Genomic DNA, 27,989 nt, shown 5'->3' with positions numbered 1-27,989 from the left:
TAAGCACATTTTATTTGTCCTAAACAAAGACTAATATACGAACTCTTAAGAAAGTTTCTTAATATTGGATTTATGAAGAGAACAGCAGCTGAAAATTCCTGCTTTTCAGTCGGTAGACTGTTTTCTTCTTTTAATTTATGAAGCAGGCAACGAAAGAAAAGTCTTTTGATCACGACAGTTGCAGGTATTAAAATCAATTTCAGTGGAACGATGAGACGACATTCCAGTGAATTTACAAACCGGCGAAAAGTTAGCAATAAGCCATAGTTCAACTTTTACTTAAAAGTGTTTAAACAAACCTTCTGTACAAAATTGATTATGTACTTTTATTATTAGTATAATTTTATTAATGCAGCTAACTCCGCCTAAAAACAAATAACAAATTTCTTTCGCATACAATAGTCGGACGCCGTTAATAAAAGCGAGGAATTTCCTTTATTTTGTTTACTATCAAGAACAAAGTCTGTGAAAGCAAGTATATTACCCAGGCTGGAAGTGAGAAATTTAGGAAAATTGGCGCGCCAGGAAGACCGTGGACCTCCAATCAATCATTACTTCATGTAAAATCACTCCATCGTGCAAAAACGTCAATAAAAGCGAGAAATGTTTTCTTTTGTTTACTATCAAGAACAAAGCAAGTACATTACCCTTGCCGGAAATAAGAAACCTAAGAAAATTGGGGTGCCAAGAAGACTGTGTAACTCCAGTAAATCATTACTTCAAATCACTCCATCGTGCAAAAAGATGCTAATAACGTAAAACTGTTTCTGTTTCGTAGTGAGTAGCGTTACGTTTACTTCAAGATGGCACTGTGGTGATACACGCTTTGCATTATTTAAAGCAACCAGAAGCATTTATTTAACAGTATTGTGGCAAGGGATAAGTGTTGTTTTATTCTACTTGGTAACCCGTGGGTTGGAATTAGCGTTTGGGCAGACATGATTTCTGCAACATGAAGTGATTGCGAGTACAACTAGACTCCCTTAAAAGGGATGCTAGTCTAATCTGTTGTTTTCATTGATCTTAAGTTAGAAAGCCATTGGTAAAACGGTGAAGTTGCAAAAGCGGCCCACATGTTTGGTGGTCACTGATTTGTTTTTCGTAGACGATAGTAACTTGGACTATGGCTTCTCCTCAGTGAATGGGACGATAGCTCAAACGCTTTCAGGGAAAACGGACCAAAGTTGCAATTTCAATTTCAAAAACAGTACTCCAGTTATCTTCTTTTCCAAACAAAATCAAACGATCTTGAAGTAGGTCTCTGCGTCCCCTCGCCTCGCCGTTCCCGTGACAGTTGCGACATAGAACACTCAAGGTCAGCTAGTCTGTCTGAAAACTCTTCTCTTTGTCTTTTCAATTCTTCTAAAAGGTCATCTTTTTCCTTTTCAAGTGTAGCAATCTTCTCCTCCATCTTAGCAAAAGCTCTGCTCTTTACCTTGGGTTCAGAGTCGGCGCAGTTTTCTTCAACCCTGGTATGTTTGTTCGACAGTTGCGTGCTCGTGCGTTTCTTATCGTTCTCCAATCGTTGCTTGGCAATACTCTCAATCTTCGTCTTGATCTCCGGGTATTCATCGAGCACCTCCATGAGATCGTGTTTTGACAAGCAAAATAGTTCCGAGTAGCCGACAGAGCGCACCGAGGCAGTCCGACGATTTCCGGCGGCGCTCATACACAACACACTAATCTCACCGAAGTAACTGCCAGTCTCTAACACGGCATAGATTTTGGTGCCCGTCTCTGACACCACCTCCAGCTTGCCCCTGTTTACAATGTACATTTCCCTACCTACTTCACCTTTCCTGCAGACGTAGTCCCCTGAAAAAAAGAAAAGTTATAATTAACGACAATTTCTGTCCCCCTTGGTATAATCAGAATCAGTTTTAGTGGACACAACTTCTACCAGAATAGACCTTATTCGCTCTGTATGCTAATTGCACATTAGAAACCACGTGATGTTCTCGGGAGAATCGATCCTTTGTCTTTTTGGAAGTAAAGAATGCATGCCAGCGTGAATATGGCCAATTCTAAAAGAGACTACTCCCTAGAGTACTGTCACGTGATCTGCAATGGGGCAACAAAACAACGAAGCGAATAAGAACTATTAGTTAAATTGTAACCAGTTGTTAAGTGGCTTCCTTATCAGTAAACATAAAAAATCCATATTCTCGTCACTGTTACGTATACATTTGTTATGGTACTAGATAAAAGAATTTGTTTCATTATCAAGACATTTTATGTTTGGTGATCATCTCCTTTATTCTCACAACCTGTATGTTTGATCGATGTTTCGCCCGAAAGACGACTCGCCCGAAAGCGTTTCGCCCGAACTTACGTCGATTCGCCCGACATTATACAACATGCTAATGGTTGAAGAATACATCAGCCAAGGAAAGGATCGTTTTCTTGTTGATCCAGATCCAAATTTACTCTATACGAAACGAAAACTTGCTAAGCAAAGTGCCCCTGCGGCCAGCGAAAACATCACAACAAGTTCTGCAATCGCTTCGAGTTCTGTTGTTCAGTCGTCCGGACAAACTCTGAGTTTTCCTTACAGTACTCGGATACTCGGCACTTCAACGTAAGGACCTCTTTTAGTTTGTTTCTACAATTTTTACTGATTGTATCTCCGCTCGTTTTCTCCATTACAATTGCGTTATGTGTAGGTCTTACAGTTTTTTTTCCAATCTAAGTTTTCCGTCCACATTGTGCGAATCGACGTGAGTTCGGGCGAAATATCGTCGACTCTCGGGCGAAACAACCGGACTCTCTTTGATCAGGAGCACTATTGAGAATAGCATTACGGCAGTTCAATTTTAATCTTACCTGGTGAAAATAACTGAGGGCGAAGTCGCAAGACCAGCTCGCTAAGAAACCCCGCCTCACAATCTTGAAAGATGGCGACCTTTCGTAATGAATCTAAATGCACGTGAATGGCCAACTCCGCCCTCAGTTTGTCCGGTAGAGAATGCAGAAGTTCTTCCTCATCACGATGTTTCTTGTTCGTCCACAAATAATCAAACCATTTAATGACCCTTTGCTGCAAATGTTGCGGGATTTTGTGGAAACGCATGTACGCCTTAATACCATCCATCTTGTTTTGGAAATCCACTTTGCCAGCGTTCTGGTTTGTGACAATGCTGCCAACGTTACCTACGATAGTGGCAAAGAGTAGCACACCTGCAAAGGTAACGCAACGCAGTGTTAAAAGAGCACTGCTACAGGGATTTTGCTGTGTTTTGGTATATGCTTATAGGCACACACACAAACAAAAAAACAACAACACAAAGAAACAGGAAGAGACGAAAAGCTTTCAAATCAATATCCATTAGTTTGTGATTTAGAAACCTTTCTTGTGATCTTCCAACACACAAAGTATAAACATTGATCATTATCCACTTTACTTTATCCACACTTTCGGCTACAACTGAACTTGGCCGGCTGTAGACATCACCTGTCTTGGTAGTACGGGAAACAACATTCTCAAACTCATTCATAATTCATGAAGAGAAAACAAAGGAAATCACTACCGTGAAGGAGGTTTGGAAATGTGATCTTAATTATCATAAAATTTTGTGAACTTTTGCTTCGAATTTCTCCAAGAATTATCAATAGTTTGAGAAGCTATATCAAACACTCGAAAAAGTGTTTCCTCCTATTTCCAAACACCTCGAAGTTGGTTAAAAAAACACGGCTTCGCCTCGTTTTCCCGACCTACTTCTCAGTGTTTGGAAATCGGAGGAAACACTCTTCCTCGTGTTTGATCTATTACGTCACATATAATCCATATATGAAAAAGCTCGATCTTTGAGAAATAAAATGTGGAATTTTTTTTGGTTTCGATCACCATTATGGACGATTTTAGCTCTGGCAATAGACGTTTATTTTTCTTTTCCCTCTCGCCTCGCGCTTCACGCTTTGCTAAATAAACGCCTGTTATTCAGACTACAGTTATCCTCAACCTACCAATTAGATAATCTAGCGTGACAATAATGTACTCCACATTAGTGTGTGGAGGCGGCACCTCGCCAATCGTTGTCAGCGTCAAAGTGGACCAATAAAAAGAATAGACATATTTCCTTGTGAGTGACAGGTGTCGTTCAGTTAAATTCCCGGCGAAGCCTGGGTATACCCACGTGTCTGAGCCGAACCCAATCTCCCTCGACACTATAAAGTATATGCACGCGTTCCAGTGAATTATAACAAGAATAAATTGCATCAAGGAAGCTAGTCTGAACATGTTTGGGTAACTGGTCCGGCTCTCTGTGCGATCAAGAAAAAGCCAGAAACGGTGATACTTGATCAGACGGTTCATGCGTATCGCGGGCTCATGGTCGATAAAAATATACGCTATGTCCAGCGGTACGACTGAGGCGGCGTCTAAATAAAACGCTGACGTGTGCAGGTATTTCCGCCGCATTTTTTGAATGTCTTTCTGCATGATTCCGTCCTCCATGTAGCCCGTCCGTGAGCTTACGAAGAAGTCAAGAATGTAAATTATATCACACAAATAATCAATTGTTATCCAGATGATCTCGTGGCGCTTGTGAAGTTCGGGGAATGAAGTCCTTAATATAAGCACCCATGAATTATACACAACCGCTACGGAGACGATCATTAGCCAGTAGTAGAGCCTATCACCTGTGAATAAGACAATATGAAAGAGAGTAAATACAACTTTTATTCCGTGGCAATATGTACAGTGCAATATTGTCAAACAGTTTCTTTCAATAGCACAAATACTACTTTCAAATAGGAACTTTCCTGCGCTGCTGTTAATTTTCTTTTCTACTTTAATTACGGGAATGTTCGGACGGTAAGCTTCGGAAAAAAATTTTTGTACGTAACACTGCAACCTCGTTTCCAGGGGTTTTACGTTGTAAATTGGGAGGACACTGGGAAGGAGGTCGAACACTATGAGACGATACAACGTGTATATAATATCAAAATTATTGAACATAGTTCAGATATTTCAGTTTATTGCCCGAGCCTTCGCTCGGGTAATGGTCTTTGTCCACCTTACGTTCGGACCGAAAGGCATAATGAAATCTTTCCCTTTTTCAACAACACAATTGTGGAACAGTCTTCCCTCCGCTGTTCGCCTATTCCTTTCTCTCAGTAGTTTTAAGCATAATGTTTTGAACTGTATGAAATTTCCAACTCGTAATTATTTTTTCACTGGGGATCGAGCAGCGTCAATTTTTCACACTCGCTTAAGGCTTAATTTTAGCGCCTTAAATTATGATCTTTTTAGGATAAATTGCCCTGTTTCATCTGCTTGTGCTTTGTAGGATGCGCCCATTGAAGATGCCAAACACTATTTTTTTGTTTTGCCGAAGTTTTGCTACTCTGCGTGAAACACTGTTTGTTCCCGCTGCACACTTGTTGGCAGATAGACGCCTTTTCGCGTCTGACAAAAGAAACATTGACTGGCTGCTAAATTGAGTTCCAGGTATTGACTTTCAACTTAATGTAAACTTGTTCCATTCTGTTTAGTCTTTTATCTCCCAATCAAACCGTTTTTCTTTAACTGTAATTTAGATATATTGTTTTGCGTTTTTTTTAGCTGCTTAGCTGTGTTTAGCTGTTTCTTGTTCTGATTGCTTTGTTTCTTCTTTGGCCGTGATCTTAAAAGTTAATGTAAACGGCACCATTAGCTGTCTCGATGAGCCCTTTTTTGCTCTTAGAGCAAATGTCGAAATAAAATAATGTTTAAATTTAAAAAAGCATATTTCAGTTTGAACGCAAGAAACTATATATAAAAAAATTTTTCGGTTTCTTTTATTCGCCCAAAACTCAGTCTGACCGTGCAAACATTTGTACAAGCTCTGAGTAAACTACTGAAATGTGATAACTACAATGAAAGCTCTTGAGCAGTACTTTCCTGTGGTGCTGTTTATTATGCTGTACAAGGTGGTTCTAACTTTTGAGTCTGTGGATGAAATCCGTAAGTGTGACCATTCAAATGAAAGCTACTGAGCAATACTTTCCTGTGGTGCTGTTTATTATGCTGTACAAGGTGGTTCTAACTTTTCAGTCTGTGGATGAAATCCTTAAGTGTGACGATTCAAATGAAAGCTACTGAGCAGCACCTTCCTGTGATGTTGTTTATTATGCTGTGCAAGGTAGTTCTAACTTTTGAGTCTGTGGATGAAATCCTAAAGTGTGACCATTCAAATGAAAGCTACTGAGCAGTACTTTCCTGTGGAGGGGGGATGGGGGGGGGCAATAGATGGAACTTGTGCTGTGATGGAACTTAGTTGTTAGGAGAAACACACAGTAGTAGGGTCTTTGTCTTTCATATACTCGTCCAAGACGCTGGCAAAGAACCTTTATGGTTTTCTTAAACGACAACAACGCAGATAACAAATGTCACATTTAAAAATGGTGTTCAACTCGCACAAATAGTCATTTTAGACGACACGTTTCCAAAGCTTAGTCGAAAGTATCAGTTATTCGACCTTGATTGTATTTTTCACCTGCGATCGAGCTCAATTTCCGATTTGCTTAGTAAAGCGAGCGACCACAAAAGATAAAATAAAAGCGTGTGTTATTACTGAAAGAAGAAAAGAAATTGTTAAAATGAAAATGAAAATAACGCTGGAGCAGAATGAGACAGATGATCAATGTATTAGAAGTTTATATTTGTACATTAACCTTTTAAATTAAAAAAAAGGAAACGAAAAAAGCGTTGTAGGCGACAGTATATATCTTATTAGAGTGCATAAATCAAACTATCAACAAAAAGCACTCAATGAACATGACATATGTCAGTTTTTCTCTCCTTCTGTTTTTTGATGTGTTCAAGAATACTTATTTTGCTATCTATTCGGTTTAATGTGCTGCTAGGAAGTAATTTAAAACAAATATTTCATATTATATTTGTGGAACAATAGCATTCGCTGATTTAATTTACAGTTGAAATGCCTGATTGATTGAACGACGGCCAGGCAGATTTTCTTGGTCATAAATTTAAATTGTGAAAACATAAACTTGGTAATTTAAATTCATTTGGAAAGTACATGGTAACACTCTTTTTGTGTAAGAAGACGAAAAATTTGCAACGCAAATTTCTTGAGCGAAGTTTATGCGAATTTCAAAGATAGATAAAATGCGGCCACAATTTTAATGCTGATCTCTCGTAATGGGAGCCACAAATCTTTATATTTTTACATTAAAAAAAAATCAAGCTATTGGAAAACCTGACAGCATGAGTCCATGTTATATAGACTCATCTCGAAATTCAACCGGTAATTACAGCACGCTTTATCAAGATTTGAAAAAGAAAAACCAAAATATTTCTTTCTATAATGGCGATATAGAAATGACCTAGGCCAACTTACAATATAACTATTCTAACATTTGTCAATATTAAGATCTATCACGATAAATTTGATACTGCTCTTAGACACCATGTAAGCAACCTTTAGCAAACAGGCAGAAAAAAAACCTTCAACTCTCATTTTGGCCTTGGCTGGTCTACAAGAAGGACATTAATAAGTACACCCAAACTTAATTTTGTAAAATGTTGGAAATACGGAGAGTTATGTTAATTGTGCCGCTAGAGAGCTCTCATAGAGATGGTCGCACAGTAAGGTTTCACCTTGGGTAGCAAAATTAACAGCACCACAGAAACGTACTGTTCCGAGTGGCTTTCATTTGAAAGGTCACACTTTAGGATTTCATCACAAACTCAAACGTTAAAACCACCTTCTTCCGGTTTCGATGTGAGAACGGAACGGTTATTTTCACAGGGCAAACACTCAAGTTCGAAACAAGAACAAGGATACAATATTTTACTTTTCCTTATGCTTGTGAATTTTATTACTGACAGAAAGCAAAAATAGAATCAGTTTCATTTCTGTTTCTCTGTTTACCGAAAATTATGAAATTACAGCCTTAGTAGAATTTTTCTGTAACGAAATAAAATAATAATGACTTTATATTACTGACCTCCAGGATCAAAAAAACGAAGCCATCCTACTTTAGTTTCACCATCACCCAGTAGTCCTACAGCGGGTGTCCTGACGCGGTTTAAAAACGCTTTTTCTGCCTCGCTATATCTCCGTCCTCCTTTATACCAGTAGCGAAGAAGTCGTTTCTGCCGAATGTCTGCTTCTTCTTCTTCGCTAAATGTGTCCGTATTAGCTGAAAAGCGGACTCTGGAAGTTCGACTTGTACCTTCGTTCATCTTTGCCTTGAAAGCCGGGGATGGTTTGTTTTGATTATCTGTCGAATCTGAAGACATAGAAACGTGTTAGTGATGTTTATATTACGGTATCTTATAGACCAACTATCAAACGCATAAAACACCTTTAAGAAACGTGTTTATCTTACAACGATTCCTGGGCTGGGTTCTAAAGCAGCATTTTTAAGCAGATTTCGTGGTACGATCTAATCATGTTATAATCGAAAGTAAAAGTCTTCGTTAAAAAGAAGGAAGCATGGTGCACGGCTACTGAAAGAAACACCTAATGGCGGAAGACCGCCTCAAAACAGCCAACCCACTGAAGACAAAGCTTTTGAACTAACGAGGCAAGGAACGGAACTCTCGTATTTGAATACTTGATATGGATCAGCTATCCATTCAATGCCAAATTCCCTTTTTGTTTAAGTGTGCAATGAGAAAGGAACTTGGCTTATTTACTTGAGTCCACAACAATGGAGCACTTACGTAGCTAGTAATTAAGCACGGCGAGGCTAAGTTTCTGCGCTATTAAATGGATTACGAAAGATGGAAATTAAAGCCTTTCGTGCCAAGTTCGCGCTCTCTCGCGAGCAAAACCAGCCTATTATGAAGCATCTAAATCGAATATTCTTCAGACGAGATTCAGGAGAAATCAAGTTAATGCAACAATAAGGTATGACTGGCGACCTGATTATCTTGGATTCACTATATTTTACCTTTTATTTCATAAACATGATTTTGATCAGGATATTTCGTTTCCCATTTTACGAAACTAAAAGCGATGATGACACCATAAAAATTACCTGATTATTGTTATAATGTATTCGAAAAAAAAAAAAGAAAAAGAAGAAAAGAAAAGAAAAGAAAAAAGGTCATGTGAAGGTGTCACAAAACTCGCTTAGTCGCGCGAGATACAGACTCAAGACGGGGACGTATCTTGAATCCGTTGCTATGAAATTTACGAACAATCATTATGAATATTTAAGTGACGAAACTCCGAAGGAAAAATGACACACTAATCAAAATGTCTGGACGCTTTCAAAGATAAATCATTGCTTTGTGAGCAGTTAAAACATCTGTTGGGCCTTTAAAGCCTGAAAAATAGTTTGAAATAGTAGAAAGTAAATGAGCTGCGGAAAAAAATCATATTTAAGTAAATAAACCTTGAGCATGCTTAAATGGTAAACAATGGTCAGCGCTACATGTCGCAGGCTCAATCTCAGCGTCTACAAATAAGTAAATGTTTATGAATATCTATTTTTAAAATATATTTTTTAAAAAGTTGATTTCAGTTGGTAAGTTGCATTGTGAATCCTAACCTTAATTTTTTTTTACAATAACACATGACTGGAACTGAGAAAGAAGCTGAAGTATCAGTGGCAATCTGGTCAAACATTTCTGTTCCGTTGTCGAATAGATTTGATGACTTTAGTTTAGTAGCTTTCTAATCCACCTAACAACAAAACGGCGTTTATTATTCCCCAGTAATGTTCTTTTGTCCTCAGGATGAAATTTCCCAGAGAACACACTAGCCCGAGCCGTATAACAATTTGGCGTAGGAAATGGTGGCAATATAAAGAGCCAATATGAAGTTCCCCCAAGCACAAACGCAAATTCCTAAATAGTTATTTCATATAAACATTGTTTATAAAGATGAGTCACCAGGGATTGACAGGTAACAAAAAGCTTTTGCAATCTCTCTTTGAATCTCTTGAAGTACACGATAATCTTAAATGTTGTATGCGCATTATCCAAATTGTTAATGTTTATGTTTTTGCACGTATATTTTACGCGGGGATTAATTCTCGAGGTCCTAGTATTACCAGCGAAATTTGGGAAATTTAATCCTCAGGGAAAAAATGAATGCATGCGTTTGATCACTAAAAAGATATAAAAATGTAAGAGAAAACATCTCGAGGCTACATTTTGGAACTTTTTTTGTAAATTTCCTCGGGCGAGACATTTTGCAGTTGTTATAAAAAAAGAGAGCGAAATCAAGAACATTTTGTTAGAAAGTAAAAAGACCGGTATTTTCAAACACATTTTATGCTGATACGTTAAGAAGTTATGTTTAAATATTTTTATGCTGTTTGAAAAACAGAGTATAGTTATAGTTTGGAGTTAATGACGGCAGAAAGGAACCACTATTTTGTCGGTTATACATACGCCATTTCTTCAAATGAACCAAGCTAACGTGTGGAGGTGTTCTCTACAGTGAGATATATTCACTGACCCCAATAAAAAAATACTGAAATTATTTACCGTGAATAATTCATACTTCTGATTCCTTTTCTTACAGAAGTAGCGAGATGAGTTACTAAAACAAAATAATAACTAAAGGATTCGTAAATTACTGTTACAGAACAAATAAATAGTAAGCCCACCATAGAATAAAAAAACTGATTATATGTGGAAAGAAAAGGAGTTCGCAGATCCCTGGATACAATAGAAATATTGCGGTCTGGATACAGAAAATTTATATTATTTTGGAAAATGAGGTAATGTTACTTCATTATCGAAGTAAAAACCTTGATTATAACATACCAAGTACCTTGAGTCACAACAGCGATTCTGTAAGCAGTAAACTTAGAAGTGACTGCCTTAATGTTGCCGCAATTTCAAGCGAACACGGTGAAAAATTATCCTGCGAAAATGGCCGATTCGTCTTCAGAGCGTAATCTCAATATCACCATTGGCCGCCATGGTGACACGTCGAACGCGAAAAGCTTTCCTCAGTGTTACTGAATCACCTTGAATAGATCACACAAGATATCGATTTTATTAAACCCTAAAAAACGTTGTTATGTGATTGGATGTGGGTCCGTCCTAAACAGCTGCAGTGTGACTCTCTGTTGCCGGCATTTGCTCTACTCATTAAAGTTTACTTATTCAGTCACTATATGTAAATTCATGCGTTTTAGCGATTGTCTTGATAAATGGACTATCATCTAAGTGCTGGGGGTAACAACGCAGTAACTCCGTGCCAGCTAAATTGAATTTGAGAGCACAAAGTTAAGCCAAGATTCTTGAAAAATTGTCTTCGATTTGGTAAGTCAGGATTTTTTTTTTTCAATGGATGAGACAAATCTAAATTACCTTTTTATCGATTCCAACCAAAATCTAGGGATTAACATATTCAAAATTGTACCTGAGTAGGGGAGCCCTGCGTAGCTTATCATAGTGACAAGTTTCATCGACAGCAAACTGAATTAATGTAACTTGCCCATTGGACAGTATTTGCTGACTTTTTATGTTTCGTTTCTATGTAACTAGAGTGAGCCAAGAATTACCTTTGTACGGTTAAAAAGAAAAATAATGTCACAAAAATCGCAACGTTTCGACAAAGGAAGTTCTTTTTCATGGTAGATGACAAAAATGGGGCTTAAATTGATTCGAGAAAAGCGATTAATGGGTTTCGTATCTTATTACTTTTTCTTCTATGGTAGCTATAGAGTTTTTAGGCAGGTTATAATGTGCCAAGAAGGCAATTAACAACACAGCGTACGGTAGCGATTAACTTCTGTATTCAGTTTGTGATATTCTCTCTCAATAACCGAGCTTTTCAAAGGAGAGAACTTTTCACGAGTACAATATTATTTTCGTTGCACTAAATTGATTGTACGGTGTAAATAGCCTGCGGTAGTACGAAAAACGTATCCAAATGTCTCTCAAAGATCCGTCGATATTGAGTGCCCAAAAAATGCGATACAAAGATTTTATTCTAATGGTCCCTCCTGCGCGTTTTAACAATGGAAAGATACGGAAACTTGTGCCGCAAGAACAGCGGAAATTAAAATTTTATCAGATTCAATTTCAATTTCTGAATGGCATTTTGCAACATGAAAACAGCTTGTTATACGTTAGCAAAGAGTTAAAGATAGCTCACCTTTCGCGAGTTTCATGGCCTGAAGCGTTGTTTAACGATGACAAAACTTTCCGAAGCACAGTTCACGGTCGTTAATTTCTAATTCTATGTGTATGCACCAAGACGTGGACTCTTGAAAAACTAATCCAAGTAAATAATTCGGCAGCTTTTGCCTAGCAGCCGCATCTAATTTACCTGATCAATTGCGGCTTAAGTTTACATTTAAACTGAGGCGATTTTTTCTTCAGTTTGACAAGCGCTGACTCATTTAAATCACACACAAACATGAGGAGGAGTGACATCCAATACCGGACTAACCACGCCGGACGGACATTTTTCTTTGGCCTTCAGCTCAAGCAAATGCATATTACAAAGCAATATCCGGCGGATAGTCGAACTTACTTGCTTTTAGGCCTCTTATTTGCACTGTGAAATAGAAACATTTACTTTTAATTGGGTTTCATCACCCGAAAGGACGCTTTTAATAAGGTGCAAGTTATGTGGTGGCAGGTGACTCGGCTTAGCTACTAAAAATAAAAATAAAAAATAAAACATCGCGAGCAAACACAAATGGAACGAAATCTTTAGACGAAACGAACCGAGAAATCTTCAAAACGCACCTCCACAAAATTAACGTCCCGAAGAACCTTACAAATGCTTTGCGTGCCAAGGAGTGATTTCCAAAAGGACATGGCGCATTGTTTCGATATGTTTGCCACAAGTCAGTCTTGTTTTTCTCAGTGATTAAGATTCCGGAGAGTGGACAAGACTAACTTATCGTCAATTCCTTCGAAGGTAAAGTACGCATACAATACAATACAATACCATACAATAACATTCCCTAGGTATTATAAATATCACTTTTACTCTGTTATATTGTTATAGGAAACGGTTTCTAGAAGGTCGAAAAACACCAACTTCACAGTAATTTTGAGAAAAAATACGACGCTTTTGAGGCTCGAAGGCATATTTCGACAGACACTACTGTCATCTTCAGAACATTGAAATATTTTCAACCTTCTGTAGACCATACTGTAATAGCAAATATCTACTTCAAATGCATTGTAATCTGCCAAAATTTTAAAGCCCTGCCAAACCAATCCTATACCATCCTAATGTAGTCGCGTCGAATGTAATACGAGCTGGCAAAAATCTCAGAAAATCAGCCTGACAACTATACAAACCAGTAAAACACTTTACTTTAAACGTGAATGACGTTAAATCGTTTGGACGATCCAGTGAAACGGCTTCCAGCTAACTGAGGTGTATTCAACATTGTTGGATGACGTTTTATCGCAGCTTTCGATAAAACAAGGTGGAATCGTTTGTCCACCTTGTTTTACGATGATTACTTCAGGAATCAAACACTGAGATGACGTTGGATAACCTTTTATGGTGGAAATAAAACATTATCCAACACTTGCCCCAACAAGTTAGCCATAAAAATCGCACATTTTGAATCTAGCATTATTTTTCTGCTGCTTGCACGGTCAAATGAATAGAATCCAGCAATATCATTGGCTGCACAAAGAGTCCACATTTTTCATCTGGATCGTGCGATATTTACCCCGCGGACCGCTGACGAATGACAATGATAATGATGACGACGATAATGATGATGGTGATAGTGATGATGACGATGATATTTTCAAATAAGTCATTTTGACCTAGCCTGATCGAATCTGATGTCGAAATATTTATTTTCGTTCTTTTTTGGTCCACATGTTGACCAACACAAGCATGTGAACAAACAAAAGCACTCGTTCAATATTTTTTTCTTATTTGGACCCTGCGCTCGGTCGATAACAAATATAAACTGGGCCACTTTAGTTCGTGATGTTGGATTCGTTTGGCCTGACATTAATGCTAGGTAGCGACATTTTTTTGGGTTTGTGATAGGATGGGTGACATAAACCGTGACACAAAAAATAGTAATTAAAATACTACTGGCTACAGTGATGTCATCGAAGCATAGCTTTGCAATAGCCCAAAATATATTTGCAACAAGGGGAACCTAAATGTTATAAGTTAAAAATCTCTGGGTCGTACGAAATCATGCACCCCAAGTAGCTCAAATGATAGACAGTTTTCAGCTGTGAAAGGGGGTGGGGGGGGGGGGGGGTTAGTTTCTAAAGAAACTGTGGTGCTGCGTCGGTGGGCAGTAGAAACTAATGTTTGGTTTATCAACAGAGTTGATAACTAAAGGTAAATTGGCCACTGCAAAGAGAATCTCTTTACGGTGGCCAATTTACCTTTGGTTATCAACCCTATTGATAAAACCAAACATTCGTTTTCGGCTGTGTCTGTCTGTGACGTCATGCAAGAGGTCATACCTCATGTTCTCTTGCACTATAGTGTCCCCGAATTATGACAACGGTTGGCGAGGCTGGGAATTGTCTGAAATTTGGAACGTTACACTATTTTTCTCTAAAAAATGGCAGCTACAATTTAATCTAATGTTTGTTCATCTTTTTGTTTTTGGAAAAATAGAGTCATCAAAGATCCCCGGGCGGATGTGACTCATCATCCGCCAAAAACCTCTCATTTATTTTTCTTATTCATGAACAAGTTGCTTTAATTTAATTTACATCCTGTGCGTTTATTCGTCTTTCTACCTTTTGTCTGAAGGGTCCAATTTATATTAGTGAGCTGCAAATTAGGAATGCGAATTGCAGCGACTTCTGCTCGGAAGTAAAATTTAGTGATGAACAATAAAAAAAAACAATAGAGTATGTTTGCCTCGGGACTATTTTTCTGATAGTTTCCCTTGGAAAGATAATGTTCTTAAAGCCAGCATACGTTAATTTTTGTCTGTAGAGCATCGATTTTCCACGGGGCAACTATCAGTAGATAGACGCGTTTTGACCCTCGACAGAAACCAGTAGGGGATCTAGGGGAAGAGCCCGGGGGAGCTCGGCAGCTCGGCCGAGCTGCCGACGAGATACTTTGTTTCACGAAGAGAGGCAAGTCGAGCGTTCGAGAGCGGGTCCCCCACCCCCCATCCCCAACTTTATCTGAAGGTCTGGACCCGTCACTGGAAACAGCCTATTGTTTAAATAGATGTTATTGGTTGCGTCTCTGTTAAGCCGTAATGTTATTGGCTGTGAAGACTGTAAGACTCTAAGCCAGTAAGACAATTTTCACATCCAATAACATCACAGCCATAACATCACGGCTTAACTGTCAAACGACCAATAACATCTCGACTTCGCTGACCAATCAGGTCAATAACCAGACACTTTAACACCATCTACTGACGCTCCACAATTCACTTGACTCTGAAGATGTCTTCCGCTCAGGTTGTCGAAACGCCAGTCAAAGTCACCTCAAACAGTCCTTCTCTGGACTACACTCACCCGGATGATCATAATTTACGTTCTCATATCTTAGCGGGATAACGGCCTTGGTACAGGCAGGTGGTCGACGCATTATTGCCTTTTCGGCTCCAGTCCCCATCAAGGAAAGGAAAAAAAAAACGATTCAGATAATCGCTGTTTAAGCCTCTCAGTTAATTTAAAGGTTCCGAGACGTCTGCGCTAGTAGGTTCCAAGCAGAAATTTAAAACTTGGGCTATTTTAAATGCAAATATCGGTCTATTTTTAAAGAGATGATCTTAACAATTAACTCCTATCAGTAATAGATTGCCAGGAATTATTGAGGAAAAAACATAAAGAGCTCATTTATATGTTCAAGGCGGATTTGAATTATAAGAAGGCTTAAGGGTTACTGGGGATATAACCGACAAAGATAAGGGATTTCGTTTTAATGTGTCGTTTCAAAATGATTGCTTTCTTGGAGCATTTGGGTTTCGTTGATTCGCCTAAGAAACTAGAATCACTTTTGCTGCACGTTTTCGCGTTTTACCAAAGAAGGAGGTAATCGTGTACAGTCAATAAATAATCAATACACAAGACCCGATACTGTCTAAAATAAAAGTATTTGATGAAAAAATACCACAAATAAAAGCCCCTCACCTTGTGTTTTTAAAACCACTTATCCTCGCTCCGAGGAGCAACTTTTTCATTAAGAACTATTCGCGACAAACAACTACAATGTTCATCTGACCGTACACCTGCGGAGTTAAAAAAAAAGCGAAGCATAATAAATTAAATCGGTTTGCGTTTGAAAACAGAGCAAAATATAAACTTTATCATTAAGACAGGCTATCTAAATACTCACAAAACCATCTTGTCTCCACGGGGGGTGTGCGTATGGAGTGAAATACGGTGCTGTTTTCAAAATATTCGACGCGCTGTCAAAACTATCGAATTCGAATCGCTTTCTGAAATGGCTTATTGTCGACAAACTCACTTTCGCGCGGAACAAAAATAAATCGCTTAGTTACCGTAAAGCTTTTGAAAATATGCACATTGAAACAATAGGAGAAGGACAACACTGATAACTTTGCGGTTAAAAGATCCGTAATAACAATGATTTAAACCAAGTCAGAACAAGACACGCTCCGCATACGGGACTGAAGAAACTAAATTATCACAAAGTGAGTAAGTTTAAAAACAAAAATTCAATTTTTTAGACAAAGGTGCGTAAATTGACCTTTTTTTACAATAACGAGAATATTCAAATGAATCATTGAATGCAGCCTTCAGAGGCAACAACAACAAACAAAAACACTAGCAAATGAATGGTGTTTGACTCAGCAAAAGAAGATTCATTTTACAAGGTTAACAACCCCTTCCTTGATGACGTTTATTATATTTTGTCTATTAAAAAGTATTCGTATAAAATGAAGTAAAATTCTTATAAAAACTTAAGTTCAAGGTTAGGTAATATAAAAAACAATATCTTACTTTCAAGACAACAAGACGCCATATAGTACCTGACATGTGATGGTTTCTTCCTCAGGGAAAACATCGAAAAATAACGACATCTTAAAACTGATCCTCGGAGAAAAAAAGCTTCCCAGGGCACAATTAAGGTAAACGAGCTAGACTTTAATTGTATAAATGTTACAGCAGTAGCCGACGAAGCCTAGTTATCCACCCGAGTGGTAAAGGGATTGTTATACCATTAGCCGCCTTTGAACTAATCGCTGAATTTATGGAAAAAACTATAGTCCCAAAATCGTCAATCATTGTTTTACATGTAAAGGAAAACGAAGGACCCACAAGTGGCTGGATTTCAAAACTCTGTACTTTTATTATCTTCCTTTTTGAGTGTTATCTCCAAACAAAACAAACAATAAGTGCAATGTGCTATATTCAGCGGTCGTTGCAGGCCATAAAAACAAAACTTAACTTCATGTCTGACTACTAGACAAAAACATTAGTAATTATCCGTCTCCACCTTATACACTGTGTAGGTGATTATCTGTCAATTTACCTTGGCGTGGGCAATTATTACGCCCACTTCATGACGGCAGGCTGTTTAGAACAAAGGGGGAAAGGGAGGAAAGAAGAAAGGCCGGGAAGGAAGGAAGGAAGGAAGGAAGGAAGGAAGGAAGGAAGGAAGGAAGGAAGGAAGGAAGGAAGGAAGGAAGGAAGGAAGGAAGGAAGGAAGGAAGGAAGGAAGGAAGGAAGGAAGGAAGGAAGGAAGGGAGGCAGGCAGGCAGGCAGGCAGGCAGGAAGGAAGGGAGGAAGGAAGGAAGGAAGGAAGGAAGGAAAGGGGAAGGGAGGGAGGGAGGGAGGGAGGGAGGGAGGGAGGGAGGGAGGGAGGGAGGGAGGGAGGGAGGGAAGAAAAAATTTTACTGACTGATAAAAACAATTCAAAAGTTGCGCAGTTGATTCAAACCCATTCTACAGTGAATCCAAACCAGATGTTTTTAACGTGCAAAACATGACATCTTGAAATTGGTACGAACGCTCGCCATTTTCTTATCATGTTTCACCAAATCTTCGTCTAAACAAAATATAATCTAGTTCTACACTCCAACAGTTAAACATCGCTTGAAGCGGAATACTAAGCACTTGATTGACTTAAAAAGCGAATTTTATTTTGTCTAACGTAAAATGTAAATTTCCAAGTCAAGTCATCAAAGGAACAGAAAATTTTCTTTCTTAATTTCCATAACGTGATGATAACGCGACTGTAATTAATTTTGAAAAAACTCGAAACAGCTATAAAGCTCGCTTGTTTCTCATTCTCGCCCATATGTGTCACCACATCTTGAATGGTCCAAGTCTTGAATGGAAACACGTTTTTAAATGAATGATAATATCCATAATACAGGCTTTGCACCGCACTCGTTTTCAGACAGAGGCAAAAAAAATGGTAGAGAAAGCCGCCGTTACACGTTGAAACTTTTAGCTGAAACTTGTGTGCAACGGCAAACGGGACCAGTTTTGCGAAGTGGTGTTACACGGTGAAACTCTTGTCTTTTCACCACTGCGACCGTTGCGAGCCGTTGCAGAAGTAGAAAGCGGTTCTACTTTTCGTGAAACTTGTCTCGCAACGGAAGTTGCAAGACACGAAACCGACCATGTTACACGGCGCAACGCCTGCTGAAACTTGTTTCGCAGCGCCGTTGCACACAAGTTTCAGCTAAAAGTTTCAACGTGTAACGGCGGCTTAAGTTTTTAAAACCAGATTCTAAGTGTTCGATTTTCCTCAGATAATTTTTTCAGATTATTGCCTTCTCCGCATTATTTACTAACTCTTGAATAACGCAAGGACCATTTGGACATACAGCAGCATAGTGAAGCCGGATCGTTGTGTAGATCAGGATCAGCGATATTGAACAAAACGTAAAATCAAATGCAAGGCTGATCGGACAGCTAAAAAGGGTAGTTTTAATGCCCAATATTTCGGTTAGACAAAACTAACCTTCTTCAGGGGCTGCAAAAAGCTAAGTAAGTAAGGCTGAAGAAGGTTAGTTTTGTTTAACCGAAATATTGGGCAATAAAACTACCCTTTTTCGCTGTCCGATCAGCCTTGCGTCTGGCTTTACGTATTGTTCACTAAGGTCAACAATTTGTTGAAACCGTAAAACAATGGTGGGGCATTTTTCGTTTTGCGTTGAAGACGGCGGCACATTTCTACGGAGTGATATTAACGTCACTGTTATGCAGGGTTAAAACAAAACTATCAACTGACGCGTTCTACTAAAGCGAGGAAACAACTATTACAAACTTTGTTTTCTATCGTTTGTGAGTGTGTATTTTTCAGTTCCCCTTCTTCTTCCTAAGTTGTCTGTCGAAACATCTCTTCTTGTCAGTCGACATAATTCCACACACTCAGGGCGCTTTTCGTTTGTCAGAACTGGCCAGCCAGAACAGTCAATGCGTAAACGAAATGTCCCAATTTAAAGGAAAAGTTTCATGCTAGTCCTTCGAATTACTTCAAAATAGCGCGTACCGTTTTCGGAGTGATTATTTTTCAAGATTTTGCTGCAACATCCCTTCAAAATGACGCATTCGATTTACAGACTGGCTGGTCTGGCCGTGCCATTTCCGGCAAATGGAAAGCACACTCAGAAAACGCAAACAATCGTCCATATTTAGCCTCTAGCAGTTGGAAAAAAAAGCTGTTTGTATTTTCGTTCTAGTTTCTTAAGGTTCCTCTATTGAATGTAACCCAACTTATTCCCGCAGCAACGCGGGTGCAAAAAAATCTGCAACCCAACTTTCACTTACCTCGTCCTTGTAAACTCGTCTAAATTCTCTTCCTTCGTTGGAAACCAATAGTTTCGGGTCAGAGCTCTGACATTGTATATTAAATGAAACACCCTTTTTGATTATAAATGCGACAAAACATAACGTATAATTCTTTTAGCAATTAAGGAACTCGTTTACAAAACATTAATCATTGGACATGTGCTTTAAGAGCAAATGCAAATTTTTTCTCGCGCGTGTTACTTAATTTTTAGAATTTTGCTGTAAAAAATGACCAAATTCATGTCCTTCGTTAAAGCGTTCTTCCTTTAACCTATAACAAATTTCTTGTTACCGTTGTCGGACGAAAAAACTGAACTAGCTTTGTAAAAAAACAAATTACTTTGTTAAAGCTTGGAGGCAATTTAGCCATCCTAGAACGACGGGGTTATTAAGAAAACGTCATTTTTAATAAAATTAACAAAAACTATCAACAGCTGCGGCAGAGGTGAGATAACAACGCCAATATAATAGGGTAAACAACACTCGAACGTACTGTCACTGAATTCTATTTTACAAGAGAAAATAACTGGAAAATAACCGGAAAATATACAAAATGTGTTGCCAAGTACCACTCGGAAATGCAACTTTCAAAGTAAGTAATCAAGAATGAATATTCATTGCATAAAATGCGCTGGTTTTTCTAATCAAGAACAGGGCTAGAGTTTGATAATGCCCAATCTTTCGTTGCTATCTGTGAAATGTTCCTAAAAGAAGTCTTCGTCTTCGTTTTCAACGTCGTGTTGTTACGCCAAAGGAGGACAAAAGTTTGAGCTGGAAGCGACGATTTTTAGCTAACAAATTTGAATACCTGCCGGCAGAGATTGTAAAATTTTGGATAAACGTCGGAGGAATCGGCAAAATGTTAACTGGGAACTGAAGCAAAGGTGACAGGGCTATCTAACTGATAGTTGTTAAGCAGTTTAACTAAAAGCTGTCGATTAAGATCGCGAATGTTGGCTGAATTTATTGACATGTGACTGAAAATATCAATAACGGTCGTACATAACGAAATTTTGGATGACGGGATTAACTCGGATAGGAACCAAGTTGACGACATATTGCTGAAATTGTAACTGCCTACTTAAATGGGAAGCAGTTAGTTGATAGCCGAAAGAAAAACATTTGGTACTGAACAGCGGCACTTGTCATCTTATTTGATTACATGCAAATTAAAGCTCTTGCCTTTTCTAGCCGCGCATTTGATGTTTAAAATCTGTTACTTCTTGCAGGTGTTCAGTTCACCAACAATGGAGAGACATACTCACCTCAGTCAAGACCAGGAGGAAACTCCGTTGACCGCCGAAAATCATGTAACAGACGCCACAGAAGACGGGCCACAGATTCCTCGCGTGGTGATCGAATCCACTGGTCAATCGCGATTTGCGAGCTCGGTGGTAAAAGTCTTATCGCTGCAGCGATTTTATAAGAAGACCGGACAACGATCCCGAGATTCCTGGCTTGAGCGATACACATACCAGGACGAGAGGGATTGGCGCCGGCCGCTCATGCGCAGATCAGCATCAAATTCGCCGCAAGTGCAGAGTCCCTCATCGGAGGGGACGGGGAGTTCCCGAGAGACTTCGGACGCTTGGTTGGATCATGATAAACAGCGCTGTAGCTGTAATGTAACGCTGGTCTTCGACCCTTCTGGAAACGTTTATTTTTTCTGGTTGCTCACAGTAGTTCTTGCGATCTTGTACAACTACTGGACTATAATATTTCGCGTGGCCTTCTTCGTAAGAGGGCAAAAGTATGTCATTCCATTTATGGCTATAGACTACAGCTGCGATTTCATCTTCCTCCTGGATATCATCGTGCAGTTTCGCACCGGACATTTCCTGGATGGCAAAATAGTCACGGACACGAAACAGCTGGCTAAACGCTATTTCAAGTCTCGCGGTTTCTTCTTAGATTGCGTCTCAATTCTCCCTACCGATCTCCTTTACTTGGTGCTAGGTCCCAGACCTTTCTTGCGCTTTGGGCGTCTCCTAAAAGCACACCGGTTTTTCCTGTTTTGTGACCGTGTTGAGATCTACAGCGGCCGCCCTAAGCTGTTCAACCTGTTGAAGCTGATTCATTACCTGTTTCTCATTATCCACTGGGTGGCCTGCTTCTACTTCCTTCTCTCCTACTTCGAAGGATTTGCCGTCGATAAATGGGTGCATCCAGCTCTGGAGGGACAGTGGGCCGAGGTAAGAAAATATAATTTTTTTACTTTTCTGAAGATAGCTGACGACTGCCGGAGATGTTCGAAAACTTCCGAAGATTGCCGAAGATACCAAAAATTATCAAAGCTTTCCCGAAAGTCATTTGAACTATGATTGTAAGCGCATCTCCATTTGTTTGCCGAACGCGTACGACTACCTTGCTTTTTACTTTTCCGAAGATAGCTGACGACTGCCGAAGATGTTCCAAAACTTCCGAAGATTGCCGAAGATACCAAAAATTATTTCACGAAAGTCATTTTAACAATGAAAGTACGTGCACCTGCGTTTGTTTGCCGAAGGCGTACGACTACTTTGAAAAAATTAAAATTCACCAGCGAGTTTTAAAATGTCGTTCGACAATATGCGAACAACCACCGATGAAAAGTGCGAAATACTTTATCACGGAGGTGGTGACGGGGCCATTCCTCAGCCTTTGCTTTTTCGGCCTCCGTTGCTTTCCCACCCTACCCCTCCCCCACCTTCCAAACCTAACCGAACGTCCAATAGGCCAGTTTAGAGTTGCTTTGAATCTCATAAGGAAAGCGAGGCTAAGTGCAAAGTTTTTGTTATGAATATTAGTTTTCGTTCATCAGCGAAGAAAACTAATTTTCATTTGAAAAGCTTTGCAATTAGTCTGGCTTTCATAATGAGGTTCACAGCAACTCGGAAATGGCCTTTTGATATATTCCAACGAGCCTTAACTTTACACTTTACCGAATCATAAAAGCTTCAAATCTTATTTATTTACAAAGGTTGGTCCACAATACCTGTACAGCCTGTTCCGTTCACTCGTTTCCATGACAACTGTGGGTACAGGTAAGAAGGCGGCACCGCAGACCACCACGAGCCTGGTGTTTTGTATCTTCACATACCTCTGCGGGGTGCTTATCTTTGCCACTATTGTGGGAAACGCTGCAGACATGATTGTGGATCTAAGACGACACAGAGAAAAATACCACAGAAAGGTTAGCTGGTAACCCGTGCCAAGCGCGGGAAACTGACGCAAACAGCGCACAGCCTATACCTGTAACCGGTGCTAAGCGCGGGAAACTGACGAGTGCGAACAAGTCACGATTGTTATTGGTTGTCTCTCATTGGTTGTGACAGTGGCACGAGTTATGTTAACCAATCACAGAACGTAGTAAAGCAAAACCAAAGCAAACACGAAATTACTTTGGACACTCAACTGACCGCCGCTCTAAAGTGCTCGATTCAAGTCTAAATCAGTCTTCCTTCGCGTTGTCCTTTCTTCCAGTTGAGCGCCTTTTGATTTCGTTTCATTTTCCACGCGTCAAAAATTAAAAATAACAGAAAAAGCAGGGACTTCTTATATGTTGTTATCTTTCGTTTCCGAAAACCACAGTTTTGGATTGTTGATCTTTTTAGGCGCAGTAAAATTCACAAGAAATTTTATTTTAGAATTTAAACATCTCCAAATTTTCCCTTTTTGGGAACGTTGGTCTGTCGTTTTCGTGTAGACGCATGGCCTAACAGTGTAAAAAAAATCTCAGTATGTGTGGAAAAGTTCACAGCCCCGATAAATCAGTGGACAAAACAAAACGTATTTACTTTTACAATTTTCAGACATTTTACCTTTTTCCAACTGGTACCTATGAACTTCCTGACCTTTCAGTTATTTTAAATTTATTACCATATAACTACTTTCTTTTCTCATTCGCTTTCTCATTTTACAGTAACGCTTTATTGCCAACAACCTTTAAGTTTTAAATACTCAATTTTTTTACTCGGCTAGATTAACTCTTTAGTTATTCTGAGTAACGTTTACAAGTTCCTGTTATCTTCTTCATTACTTTTGTAAATATTTTTTTTAAAAAAAGGTAATAAAGTTGTTGTTGTTGTTGCCATTTTGGTCCGTTTGTTGAGTTCTATTTTTTGACAATATTTTCCTATTCTCTTCATCTCAAGCTGGACGGAATGAAAGAATACATCGCAGCCAACCAGCTGCCAATGGATCTGCAGCGCCGCGTCATACAGTGGTTTGACTTTGCTTGGAGATACAGGAAAGACATGAGCGAAAAAGAATTGTTTGAACAGCTCAACGACAATTTCCGCGCGGAGATCGCCATTCATGTCAACTTGGACACACTGAAAAAAGTCAAGATGTTTGAGCACTGCGATCCCAGATTTCTACGGGAACTTGTCTTAAAGCTGAAACCGATGCTTTGTTCTCCTGGTGAGAAGGGATTTAAGTATAATTTTTTTTTTTGCTGAACCATTTGTGACGAACGTTTGTCCAGAGTAACTTTGATTAGGAAAAATTGACATTATACACAACACCATAAGAATGTACTGCTCAGTAGCTTTCATTTGAATGGTCGCGCTATAGGATTTCATCCACAGACTCAAAAGTTAGAACCACCTTGTACAGCATATTAAACAGCACCACAGGAAAGTACTGCTCAGTAGCTTTCATTTGAATCGTCAAAGTTAAGGATTTCATCCACAGATTCAAAAGCTAGGACCACCTTGTACAAGAGAATAAACAGCACCAGAGGAAAGTAACTTTGATTTGATTGTTTACACTGCATGACTTCATCACTTATCAGCCTTCAGCCACTGGCACACAAAATCATTACATTTTAACTTCCCACAAGTGGACACTTTAATCACAAAACGTGTATTATTCACATACTTCATTGTCATCATTCTATCCCCATCCTAGGAGATTACGTCTGTCGCCAAGATGAAATCGGCCGAGAGATGTACATCGTCAACAAAGGAGAGTTGGAAGTCTTGGATAAAGGCGGAGCAGTCTTGGCTAAACTTTCGGCCGGCCGACACTTTGGCGAGATAAGCATCCTTGACATGAAAGGAATTGGCAATCGTCGGACGGCTTCGGTCCGTTCCGTGGGTTTCTCAGATCTTTTCCTACTAAGCAAAAAGGATCTAGAAGAGGTGATCGAGTACTATCCCGACGTAAAAGATCAGCTGGCGAAGATAGCACGACAGACGTACGAGAATCAACGACGAGAGCGACTTAATCAGAAAATTAAAGTTGAAGAGAGGGGTAAGTGAACCATAGATGGGATACCTGGTCCAATGATAACTTGTAAACGCTTTACCCTCACCCCCCCCCCCCTCCTCCCCGCCGCAGTAGAACAGCCAAACAACCACACAAACAACATGTCATGCATTTAACGTAAACAGATGAAAGGCCTTCGCAGTTATGTACACAACTAAAGCAGTTACGAAAAGAAGCTTACTAAATATAATTTAGGCTTAACCGGGATACGAACTCATAAACCTCTGCGATACCGTTGCAGTTCTCTACCATCTGAGCTATCAGCCAACTGTGAGCTGACGTGTGAATTTGTAATAAGCTTGATAGCTCATTTGGTTGATCTCTTCCTCTTCTTTATCTTGACCACAGCAGAAGAACCCGTTCTGGAAAAGGACGATCCTCGTAGATGGCTCACTGCCGACAAAGCAACTCTTCGGCGGCGATTATCGGTGATTGAAGCCAAAAATGATGTAAGGTCTCTCGCAAACAAGTTTAGAAGAGAGAACGGTCGTGAGGTGAATCCACGCAAAGACGTGGTCTTATTAGCACAGCGCGCACGAATGGAACGCAGTGACGAGGAATCCAGGCTGATTGTAAAAGAGTTTTTGGCTCAGAACAGCAAGAACAAAACACTCAAACGAAACACGATCTCAAACGACAGCTCTTTGGTAAGATGTGACGAAAGCCCACGCGAAAACTGCACCAAAGAATTCACCCCGACCTTCATGGGGAATAGCGCCTTTGATCAGCTGAGAAAAAGCCAGAGAAAGTTCTTCGGCCGGCCTCGCTCACGCACGCAGGTTAGTCCCCCTGCTGATTGATGACTTGTTCGTATAGTCTATGGCCTTTGCATTTTGGCGCGTCTTTCGATAGGAAACCACATTTTTCGTTTCTTTCTTTCTTTATTCAGTGAACTGTCAGATATCAAAACCGAAGATAATGATTGGGGGGGGGGGGGGGGTGCTGCAATGGAGTGGTTTCCAATACGTGTAGTAACAAACCACAAGTTCTAATCTCTGAACGAGGGGATACCTTCTGCTCTAAACGCGACTACTGTAAAAGTTCAATTAAGTCCCCGCGGGCTTATTTATTTTCAGCCCCACCCCCCCCCCCCCCAAAAAAAAAAAAAAAAAAAAGAGGTTGGATAGGGGAAGGGAGCTTATTAGAGACGGTGGCTTAATTAATGGAGAAGGGGAGAATTATATGAAATCAATAGTTTTAAAGAAAAGAATGTTTCGAGTACTCAGACAAATTGACTGATGTTTGAAGAAATATTTCCTGTGCTTTCTAACAAGGGAGATGGTAGTGGGGGCTTAGAGAGGCTTATAAAACATCTGACCCTCAAACGGGGGTTAATTAGAGAGGAAGGTTTAATAGAGCCTTTATGGTAAACCGTACCTTATTATATCACAGGACTCCAATCCTACTTCACCAACAAGCAACGACATTCCATTATTTACATTCAAATCCAACGCGTCCGGACACAGCGAACAGAAAAGAGGATCACGTGACAAAGACCACGAATCCAATCCACAAGGAGCGTTTACTATTAAACTAAACAACGCCTCCAACCAAGCTATGAAGACTAAAGGTCTGAAGAAAGGCATTCTGAAACACGGCAGCCACGAGATGATAAACTTGAGACCGTGTGATTCGATGGAAACTTCATTTTGTGACGAAACTGTTGGGAGTGATGCTGAGAATCCAAATCCAAGTCATTCAGGTGAGGGGGTGTTACAATGTGAAACTCGCACTGGCGCGAGTTTCATACTGGTGTTACTTTGTGATTTAATACAGTGTTTACATGAAGGGATGAGATTTCATTCCGCGTTTACATGAAGGGGCAGTTCATGCAGTGCATGCGCTACCCGTTCCACACTCCCGAAACTCCCGGGAGAGTGATTTCATGCATAAACGAACTGTCGTACCGCGTTTACACGACAAGGGAACGAGGTTTCGTACCGGAATGAAAATCTCGTTCCATGACTCGCTTCGGTATGAGTTTTGTATTGGTATCATGTCAACGAATACTAATCCACAAGAGGGAACCGCAGTGAGCTCGTACAGGAATATCCTGTCCGTTTTCATAATAGTCTTGTATAACAATCGAATTATTACGAAAGAGCCCTTAGAAACAAAACTTCTCTCGCTTGCATCTCGCAAACGCTTCGCTCCTGATATCTGAAATGCGGCAGGTAGATTTCTTTTCAAGTAATGTTTAATATGTCGGAAAATAGCTGCAACCGGAAAGGGTCACTTCGGCTTCTAGGAATTCATGTTAACCTTGATAAGGCAATCGCTGACACTCAATAATGAAACTAATAGTTCGTTATATCTTTTCCTTGAAGGTAAAGAAGAACATCAAAAAATCAAACTTAAGGACAAGATCAAAGCGCATTTTACGAAAGACAAAAACAAACAAGAAACAAGAGTAATCCTGGCCACACCAGAAAACAGCGAGATTGTGGAAGATTCGCCCAGATTCCATCGAGCCACCAACTGGATCATTCCTACCGACAGGGACCCCATAAAGGAAATCAACATGGAACTGCATTCCATCTCTACCGAGAAAAACTGCACGTGTCAATTGGATGAGGCTCAGGTACAGACGAGTGACACACTGAATACCACTCCTGCCTCTGTAGAGCATGCGCCAAGAAAGCTATCCGCGGGTCAGGGAGCAGGTTCGAGTGAAGGCTCGTGCTCATCTGCACTGGATGATCGAACGTAGACAGTGTTGATAAAATTATACTATTATGTCAAGAACGGAGAAAGTATTGAATTTGGTGAACAGTTTGATTTATGAAAAGTACAACCACTAAGTCAGTGCCAAACAGTTTAAGAGTTTATCATTGTTTGCTACCATATAAATTGAACCCAGTTTCTTCCTGTAAACCTAGACGGTTGTTTTCCTATTGGCCTCGTACGTTTGATCATACTCTTACTCTGGAATTCTTATAAGGTTTAAAACGCATCTTTACATATTAAAATAAAAACAGTAGTCGGAAATGAATCAGAGATGTACCGATGAATACATATTAACTTAAACTGAAAGTTTGCTTTCAATAAAAGAATCTGCTCTAGCTTGCGGTGGGTTGTG

At 39.6% G+C, this 27,989-nt stretch overlaps 2 protein-coding genes across 10 annotated transcripts; one reads left to right on the top strand and one right to left on the bottom strand.

Annotated features, from left to right (window-relative positions):
• Nucleotides 1-8: 8 nt before the first annotated feature.
• LOC146449571 (cyclic nucleotide-gated channel alpha-2-like) lies at nucleotides 9-22,766 on the bottom strand. 6 transcript variants are annotated; one of them, XR_014860558.1, is made up of 6 exons: nucleotides 12,072-12,203; nucleotides 7,951-8,235; nucleotides 3,964-4,638; nucleotides 2,824-3,177; nucleotides 1,050-1,815; nucleotides 9-1,005 (listed from the first exon to the last, which is right to left on the bottom strand). XR_014860558.1 is itself a non-coding variant. In XM_085101161.1 (6 exons), exons 3-6 carry the CDS (start codon nucleotides 8,186-8,188, stop codon nucleotides 1,217-1,219), a joined length of 1,866 nt encoding a protein of 621 aa, XP_084957287.1. In that variant the 5' UTR covers nucleotides 8,189-8,235; nucleotides 16,025-16,122; nucleotides 22,635-22,766; the 3' UTR covers nucleotides 9-1,216. The 6 variants fall into 6 exon arrangements, 5 of the variants coding, with proteins under 5 accessions (XP_084957287.1, XP_084957288.1, XP_084957290.1 ...); XM_085101161.1 differs by lacking the exon at nucleotides 12,072-12,203 and adding exons at nucleotides 16,025-16,122; nucleotides 22,635-22,766 and having other exon boundaries at nucleotides 9-1,815; XM_085101162.1 differs by lacking the exon at nucleotides 12,072-12,203 and adding exons at nucleotides 16,025-16,122; nucleotides 19,640-19,658 and having other exon boundaries at nucleotides 9-1,815.
• Nucleotides 16,438-27,966, top strand: LOC146449570 (uncharacterized). Of its 4 annotated transcripts, XM_085101153.1 has the most exons (9): nucleotides 16,438-16,548; nucleotides 16,914-16,986; nucleotides 20,890-21,852; nucleotides 22,620-22,832; nucleotides 23,794-24,061; nucleotides 24,551-24,895; nucleotides 25,259-25,689; nucleotides 26,303-26,612; nucleotides 27,238-27,966. In XM_085101153.1, exons 3-9 carry the CDS (start codon nucleotides 20,908-20,910, stop codon nucleotides 27,618-27,620), a joined length of 2,895 nt encoding a protein of 964 aa, XP_084957279.1. In that variant the 5' UTR covers nucleotides 16,438-16,548; nucleotides 16,914-16,986; nucleotides 20,890-20,907; the 3' UTR covers nucleotides 27,621-27,966. The 4 variants fall into 4 exon arrangements, with proteins under 4 accessions (XP_084957279.1, XP_084957277.1, XP_084957276.1 ...); XM_085101151.1 differs by lacking the exon at nucleotides 16,438-16,548 and having other exon boundaries at nucleotides 16,907-16,986; XM_085101150.1 differs by lacking the exons at nucleotides 16,438-16,548; nucleotides 16,914-16,986 and adding an exon at nucleotides 19,728-20,252.
• Nucleotides 27,967-27,989: the final 23 nt, after the last annotated feature.

Source organism: Pavona decussata, unplaced genomic scaffold (genome assembly GCF_977016875.1).
Source record: "Pavona decussata unplaced genomic scaffold, jaPavDecu1.1 SCAFFOLD_602, whole genome shotgun sequence".
NCBI classification, from domain to species: domain Eukaryota; kingdom Metazoa; phylum Cnidaria; class Anthozoa; order Scleractinia; family Agariciidae; genus Pavona; species Pavona decussata.
This window is presented reverse-complemented; position numbering and strand designations above follow the sequence as displayed.